Here is an 8,994-nt window from a genome sequence, read left to right as displayed (position 1 = left end):
TATCATGCTATATTTTTTATTATTGTTTTAATAGTTATTTAAGTTCAATTGGGTATCTTTATTTGTTTAATAGTTTTGAGTTATTTCAATCTTTGTTTGTTCAATAGTTATTTAAATCTGTTATTTCAATTTGTGTTTTAATAATCGCCGACCACCGGCGATCGTTTATGGCTAGCGGCAGTGGCGTGGTGTTAATAGGATAGAGTTTATTTATGATCGGCCAGCAGTTTAAAGAAACGGTTGTGGCCAGTCGACGGTATCTTTATGGCCAGTTTGTAGTTAGTTTTCTTTCAATTTTTCTTTTTCCATTTATTTTATCTGTTATTGTTTAATATTTTTTACATGTTATTTTGTTGAACCACCCATTTCTGGCCTGTCGAAGGCCTCTGTTTTCGTCGCTCTAACGAGCGAGCAAAAATGCCTTCGGGTCTCTCAAGAAAGTGAAGGCATCTGGTGTTTCAGGTCGAGTCTTATCTTGCTCCATATTCGCTATGTCTAATATATTGATTTGGGCCGGTTCATGTGTTCATTAATCAAATCGGTTTAATGCATTTAAAGAAAAACCGGTTTCATTAAATAAGTAGTCAATTAATGATTTTACTATCATAATAAGAAGTATTTAATTAATGATTTTATTATTATAATTAAATTTTTTAATGTATTTAAAGATTAATGAAAATGTAATATTTACTTAATGATTATTATTATTTTTGTCTATTTATTAATTATTATTTTGAAATCATTACTTTTAGTTAATAAGTGAATAGTCATTGTATCCTCAATGAGTAGTCGTCTTCTCATACGACGTCTCACTCTAAACTAAATCAACGGTGGAAAACAGATAGTTCATATGACCATCCCGGCCACCGGTGGCCACTCATATGTGATCGTCGGTGATCGGCGATCTCATCTAACTCTAAAAAGCAAACGCCAGTCGCCTGTAGTAAATAGTAACCTGATCATTTTCTTCTTAGGCCAACCTATCTTCTCAAGCGCCGTTTTGCAATAGACCTGTTGGTTCGGTCCTTGGTCAAAATTCGTTGAATCAGTCAATGACCCATTGATCTAAACAGTAAAACCATTGACCCATTGATATGTTCAATGGTTTGTGGTTGTTTTTATTTTTTTAATCGGCCATCTAGGCAACCGGTGCTGCTTTATCCTAATCTCGGTCCGTAGCAAAAAATCGTTGAATCGGTTAATGATCCATTGACTTGGGCGATCAAACCGTTGACCCGTTCAATGGTTTTTGGTCATTTTTTATTTTTTTTAATTTTATTATCAGAATGGGCCATCTGTTCAAACTGAATAGTCAAACCATTGACCAAAAAACCGGTGGCCAGAACAGTTCTATTTTCAGGTTGTATAAGTCACACGCTCGAATGACATGACATGTATGGTAATGCTTAATGGACCTCACACACTCAATTTTTTGCATATAATTTTTGTTGTCAGAATGGGTCATTCGTTTTTTTTAATTGGAAATTGTCCAAGAAACCAATTCCGTTTTACCCCAATCCTGGTCCTTGGCCAAAAACCATTGAATCGGTCAATGACCCATTGACCTGAGTGGTCGAACCATCAACTCATTGACCCATTCAATGGTTTTTAGCTGTTTTCTTTTTATTATTTTTTTTAATTTTTTTGTCAGAATGAGTCGTCCATTCGAACTGAACGGTCGAAACATCGACCCAAAAACCGGTGGCCAGAACGGTTCCATTTTTTGGTCGTATGAAACACACGCTCGAATGACATAACATGTATGATATTGCTCAATGGACCTCACACTCAATTTTTTGCTTGTAATTTTTGTTGTTAGAATGGATTGTCCGTTCGAACTGGACGATCGAACCATTGACCTGAAAACCAGTGGCCAAAATGGTTCCGTAAATTATAATTTTTTGTTGTCAGAACGGGCCATCCGTTCAAACCGAACGACCAAACCGTCGATCCAAAAACTGGTGGCCAAAATGGTTCCGTTTTTGGGTCGTATGAGTCACACACTCAAATGACATAACACGTATTATACTACTTAATAGACCTCACAATTTTTTGCCTATAATTTTTGTTGTCAGAACGGGCTGTCCATTCGAACTAAATGATCGAATTGTCGACCCAAAAACTTGTGGCCAAAATGGTTCCATAATATTTTGCTTGTAATTTTTGTTATCAAAACGGGCCATCGGTTCGAACCGAACGGTCCAACAGTCGATTGTTAGAACGTTATTAACAACATTTATCAATAATAGTAAGTGATTATACTATATAATTAAATAATCATTAATGATAGTTTTAATAATATTATTTAGTTATTTTTAATATAACAATAATTATTAAATTTATGAATATGATTTATTAACAATATTCATTAAATTAATAATTACCAAAATTAAAATAAATTAACAGTATTTATTAGTAATAGTCAGTAATTATAATATTTTATTAAATAATCAATAACAATACTTTTAATAACATTTTTTATTATTTTGAATATAACAATAATTACTATATTTATTAATAGTATTTATAATTTTAATTTAAAGTAAAATTTAAGTAAATATCTATTTATTAAAAATATTTATAATAATAGTAATTATGAATTATAATCACTAATTATATATTTATTAAATTACTGTAATAATCAATAATTATTAAAATTGGGTTACTAAATTTACTAATAGTATTTTTAATTATAATTTTAATTATTTTGAATATAACAATAATTACTATATTTATTAACAATATTTATTAATAATGGTATTTATAATTTTAATTTAAAGTAAAATTTAAGTAAATATCTGGTTATTAACAATATTTATAACAAAAGTAATTATTAATTATAATCACTAATTATATATTTATTAAATTACTGTAATAATCAATAATTATTAAAATTTGGTTACTAAATTTATTAACAATATTTTTTAATAACAATATTTATTATTTTAATTCAAAGTAACATTTTTTTATAGAAACCAAGAGGGGCCACACAAGACGAGGGGTAGCACATCCCCATAAATCAAACTTACAAATACAAGCTAGATTCCAAGGAAGATCACTAAGATTAAGACTTCTGTACCCTGTAGGGACGAAAAGGCTTAATTGGCGAGCCAGTTTGCTGCTTGATTAGCTTCCTGATAGACATGATTGTAGACAAAGTCTTCGTTTGCTCGATTCTTCAAATCCAAACACTCTTCAATGATGTTTCGAAGGTTCTAGGGGGGTCGATGAGTCATTTCTGACAAAAAATCACGATCAAAGAGTCTCCTTCAACGATGATGGAATGGTTTGGGAAATTCATTGCCAAGTTGTGGGCCTCCCACGTGGCCCAAGCTTCTGCCAAGTTGATTGTCGTAGAACTTAAGTGGTAAGCCTTGTAATCTACCGCCTCACCCATGAAATTCTTAGCTATGACTGCGATTGAGCACAACCCATTGTTTAGTCAGGATGCATCGAAGTTAATTTTGATAGTACCAATTTTTAAAGTTTGCCACACAACATATTTGCATGAGTTATGGGATCTACCCAATTAGTCTTCAAATTGGTTTCATAGTATTCCGAAAAGGCCGATAGAGCTCTTTCAATCACCACTTTTCTCTTACATTGTTTCCTCCATTTGAATTTTTCTTACCAATTTTCCACCAATCTTCCAATGAAATATTAAATCCTAAAGGACCCACCAAAATGGGATTTTTTGCATCCCAAATTTGTTTAACAACTGTACAATTTTTTTAAATATGATCCACATCCTTGTTTTTTCCACAAAAACTACATTTTCCATCCACACTTAAACTTCTATTTTGCAAAAGTAATTTTGTTGGGAGTCTTTTATTAAGCAGGAGATAGAGAAAAGTTTTCAATTTTGATGAATAATTAACCTTCCAAACAGTCGAATTCCACTTTAAGTTCAACTCTTCATAAATAAACAAGTTACATTTTAATTTATATGCCGACTTAATTGAAAAATTTCCATCACAGCTAAATTTCCACACTAATTTATCTTTTTTTTTATTTGAAGGGATAAAGATAGATTTTATTTTCTCTCAATTATTTAAACCTCAATAAGAAAGAGATTATCATTTTCAATCCTCATAATTTACTCCAAAGAGGTATTGCCAACCCATGTATCTTTCGGACACTGTTACCAAAAAAAATTCATTTTGGACACGGTTGAGACGGAAGCTGGAAGGTTTTTCTTTTAAATTCATAAAGCTGGAAGGTTTTCAAACTCAATGTTGAATTCTTTACCTATTTTTATTTTTTTAACAAAGAAAAACGGTTTTAGAGATTATCATTTCAGCCGGTTGCAGGTTTATTCCTCCAACTCAACACCGGTGATGTGTCGAAATGTCACCGGACTGAGAGAATCCATTGGCTTGTGAATCGTGACATAACGAACGCGAGTTTTTTTTTGTTTTTATTTGAATAAATAACGAATACGAGTTCAGCGATGGAAATAAGAACCTTTTTTAATAATTTTCAAAGTTTGGCGTGCCGGTGTTTCGTTGAGTCCGGATATGCTCCTCACAATTCGCGCCTCACACACAAGAATACCATGCAAACGAAATTCTCCACAGCCGTTCAAACTCGGAACTCGGAAGGTTCTCCCTACTTTCCAACATTTCTTGGTTGGTGTCTTGGTGATGTCTTCGGGCTTCGCCTTCGGCCTTGTAACTTGTACCTTAAACCCCTAAAAACTGTTGTTACCCGAAAACCCTAATCTTTATTCGAATTGTACTCGTGTTTCGTTTTGAGTTTCATCTCTCTCTCTCTCTCTCTCTTTTTTTTTTTTTTTTTTCATTGTATTATTTGATCTCTGATGTATGTGATTTGATTTCTATCCGTCTAATCGTCTCTAGGAATTGATCATTTCGAAGTTCCCTTCTTCCAAGTTTTTCCACCAAATTAACAGAAACTTCCATGGCTTCTAAGATTGGTTTGCGATTTGGATCCGGCCTACGCAGCGCCTTTTCTCGGATTCCTGTCCACCGCCGGGCTCCTTTCGTTGCCGTTCTGGAATCTCCATCGTTCATTGACTCACCTCTCCCCTATCTTCCTGCAGTTCCCGTCGAGTTTTCGTTCTATAGTGCTGGATTCCGGTACCTGTCGACCCTCCGTCGCCAACCTGTTCGAAGTCGAACCGTAGACATCGGCGCTAGAGCTCGGCAGCTCCAGAACCGCCGGCTCTGGACATACGCCCTGACTTTTAGCTGTATTGCTGGATTCATTATTATCGTCTTGAACAACTTCCAGGACCAATTGGTTTTCTATGTCACCCCCACAGAAGCCCTCGAGAAATTCTCGGTGAATCCTTCGAAGAACAAGTTCAGGTTGGGTGGATTGGTTCTTGAAGGGAGCGTGGTTCAGCCCGCTTCGTCGCCTGATATGGAATTTGTGATTACGGATTTGATCACCGATATTTTGGTCCGGTACCAAGGCTCGCTTCCTGATTTGTTCAGAGAAGGGCACTCAGTGGTTGTTGAGGGCTTCATTCGCCCATTCACGGACGAGAATCAGGAGCAGTTGGCCTCGGCGGGGAAGGCTGTCTCAGCCAAAGCCAGGAGTGGGGAGTGTTACTTCGCGGCCACTGAGGTACTTGCTAAGCACGACGAAAAATACATGCCGAAGGAGGTTGCAGCAGCGATAGAGAAAAACAAAGCAATAATTGAGGCCGAGTCGGAGAAAGTACGAGCAAGGGAGAGTTGAACCTGGGCTACAGTATGGTTCTCTGTCTTCTTCAAGATGTAGCACCTATTTTATACTGTCGCAGACTAACAATTCAGTAGACAATTGCTTTGTTACAGTAGACTTAGACAAGCGTATACATGCTTGGTGGTAAAGGAGAGGCTTTTATCTCTTCGAGGCTTTTATTTTCATTCATTTTTTTTTTTTTTACTTTTTGTTTTTGTAATGCGGCATCCATTATTTTTGTTCTCCTCATTGTTTTGGCCCCAAGAAGATGTGAGACCATATTCTAATGAATAAGAGGATGTTTTTAGCTGCAGTGTTTTGCAATTGAGAACCTTGCAACCTTGCCTTTTGACTTGATAGAATCATGGAAGTTCATTGTAAATTTATTTTGTTTTTAAAGAGACGTGTTGCCTGAAACTGAAAGGCTTATCTGTATTTGAGTTGGTCGTAATGATGTTTTCAATGCAGTCTTCATTTGCTTGCAAGTATAATTAAGGAAAAGAATGATTTCCTTGGAAAATGATATTCAATAGGAAGAGAAATCATATTCCTAATTTCCTGGTGTTTTTCTTTTGATTGGTACTGGTTTTCCTGGTATTTTGCTTAATTTGTAGAAGAAAAAATGAATTAGATGAGGTTACAAATAAAAAGAAAAGGAATAGTTGAGGAATACATGAGTAGGGGGCATTACTTGGTGAAATGGTAAAACCTCAGGCTGCCAAATATGAGAATACAGGTTCAAGTCTGAGAGTGACCACTTTGCGCACACACACACACACACAAAAAAAAAAAGAAAAGAAAAGAAAAGAAAACCTTGAATTATTTTACCACCCAGACAACATTTTTCTTTGGATTTCCCATTTGTCTTTTAGAGCAGTCTTCTGCTTAGACCAAGTTACTTGTTTTAACTGCTGCAGCCAATGGTTGCCTATGTACATGAACACACCATCTCAGTTGATTTTCCCTCATCTTGCCACTAATTAGCTCTACTCCCAGGTTCTCACTTGTGTACTTAGTTCTGACTCTCTTTTCTAGTTTTTCCACTCATCCATCTGAACTTATTTATCTCAGTCACTTATTTATGAGAGAGGTAAGCATGCTGTCCTACTATTGTTAAATGGATTTATCACAGGGAAAAGTAAAGTTATGTTTTACTTGCCATTTGCTAAAATTTCCAATTTGTAAATACATCAAACCAACCTCATTTGTAAATATCAAGGCTTCAAAGCAATGAGAACAATGATTGCAGTAATTATTGAAATTGGATTTTGATCACGTTCAATATGAAATAATGTTTTCTTTACTATGACTTTATCTACTTTGAAGGAAAGCATAAGCGCTTAGCTAGAATTTGATTACATTTATGAAAAAAAGAGAATTCGGTTACATACTTTTCCTGTACCAGTGAATTTAACCTAGACTTCTTAGACTATGTAGGATTCTACTTGGTCTAGCCTAGAAAACCATTTCTACTCTACCTGAAGCATTAACCAAAGTTTTTATGCAGATGACTAAGGGTAAATTATTGTATACTTATTGTAGATCCTGAACTCACAGGGGCCTAGGTATTCAAGATAGGGTTCCTGTCAAATGGGAGAAAGTATGCAAGCCAAAATCTAATGGGGGCCTAGGTATCTTTAGAGATCCTCCTACGTTCTGTCTGACCCCTATTGGTTATTAAATTTAGGCAGTTTTAAACTAACAAAGGTTTCATGGCCTGATTCCAGCTTGATCAATCCCTTTATATCTGCTTCAATTAGATGCTATTTTTATGGGTTTTGCATGGCAAATTTTAAATATCCAGTGATTAAAAAGCTTGGGAAAACCCATAAAGGAGCCAAGTTGACCTAGATTTGAGTGCCAATCCTCTGTATGGGCCATCTAAGTTTTGTATCCAGATTTAGCTTCCAATTTTGTCTATTTGGCATCCAAGAATTCCATATCAGTCTTGTCCTCATCTTCCAATGATGTTCATCAATAAGATGCAGAACTGGCCCACATGCTAGTTTTTTTTTTTTTTTTTTTTTTTTTTCTTTTGATCAATTGGCCCACATGCTAGTTGAAGTTCATTTGTGGAAAAGATGCATATAAAAGGGCAGAGCTCCTTGGAGCTGATACAGTCATGCATTTGATAGCATATGCAACTAGTTGCTTGCAATGTCACGTATGGATATGAGAAATAAGAAATGGTTCAGGCAGTGAAAGCCACCAATGGATACAAGCGGTGATGAAGATAGGAATTAATGGTGGTTCCAAAGGAACAAAATGACTAAATAGATGAAAATCTAAGCTCTGTTTTCACCAAATATCTTGCAATTCAAAGTACAAATTCTGAAATTTTTGCCAGGATTTGTTTACATGTTTTATAAACTTAGAAAATGAACTTTTAGAGAAGCAGTTGTCTCAGAAAAGAGAAAGAAAAGCTTCTTTTCTTATATTATATTTCAAAGGGATTGATTTCAAATGACTCTAGGTTAAGAACAGCAATTCTCATTACATTTTTGCCCTGCCATTGAACCACTATCACAAGTTGCCATCATTTGAACCATCTCCTATTGGAAGTTGAAAAAGACCATGACCCAGCCTATTCGAGTTCCCTAATTCCCTCTTGTGAGTTACCGTTAATTCAATAGTGTCTTATGAGGTGCATAGCAGCAAACCAAACATGGACATGATTTCCACTGCTAATTAAGTTAACTAGTTCCTCAGTTCTACTTATGTGCTTAGTTTGCCATAAATATGCTTTTTCTTTGACTTTGGATGAATGCAAGTTTTGGATTTGAGAAGTTTGATACAGTCAAAGGTGGAGAGGTTAGAGCAGAAACTGGGTTTTCAAGATCACCATCTCCAGTATTATTGGTGCCATGTTCTGGTCATTCCTTGGTTAGTGTGTTATAAGGTTTTGAATTTGTTGTTTATTCTCTCTTGCATGTGAGTTTCTACAAGGAACTATTAAATGAATTGTACGTAATACTCAGCATTCGGTGTGATGCCAAATCTTCTTGGTTAGTAACAGGCCCTCTTTTAGTGGGTAGTTCCCATCCGTACTGTTCCATTTATTGGATAACAGTTCAGTCTGCTGAGCCAATCTGCTGACTTGGCTCCTTTCTAAAAGGCCTCTTACCTGCCATCACATGGACCTTCAATATCTTAAATCTACTTTGGTTGGTTGTCAATCTTAAGTCTACCTCATATATATTTTAATAAAATAATCCATTCTGTATATTGATTCTTGTTGGCCTGTTATATTACTTGGAACAAACATAAGAGAAATTTTGCATTGTCTAGTATGATAATCAGTGG

The 8,994-nt window shown here is 35.2% G+C and overlaps 1 protein-coding gene across 1 annotated transcript; it reads left to right on the top strand.

Moving 5' to 3' along the window:
* Positions 1–4,493: 4,493 nt before the first annotated feature.
* G1 (transmembrane protein G1P-related 1) lies at positions 4,494–6,004 on the top strand. Its single transcript, XM_088974740.1, has one exon. It carries the CDS (start codon positions 4,921–4,923, stop codon positions 5,704–5,706), a length of 786 nt encoding a protein of 261 aa, XP_088830866.1. The 5' UTR covers positions 4,494–4,920; the 3' UTR covers positions 5,707–6,004.
* The last annotated feature ends 2,990 nt before the right edge of the window (positions 6,005–8,994 follow it).

This window comes from Nelumbo lutea, chromosome 3 (genome assembly GCF_056320005.1).
Source record: "Nelumbo lutea isolate HS-2025 chromosome 3, American lotus-T2T, whole genome shotgun sequence".
Classification (NCBI taxonomy): domain Eukaryota; kingdom Viridiplantae; phylum Streptophyta; class Magnoliopsida; order Proteales; family Nelumbonaceae; genus Nelumbo; species Nelumbo lutea.
This window is presented reverse-complemented; position numbering and strand designations above follow the sequence as displayed.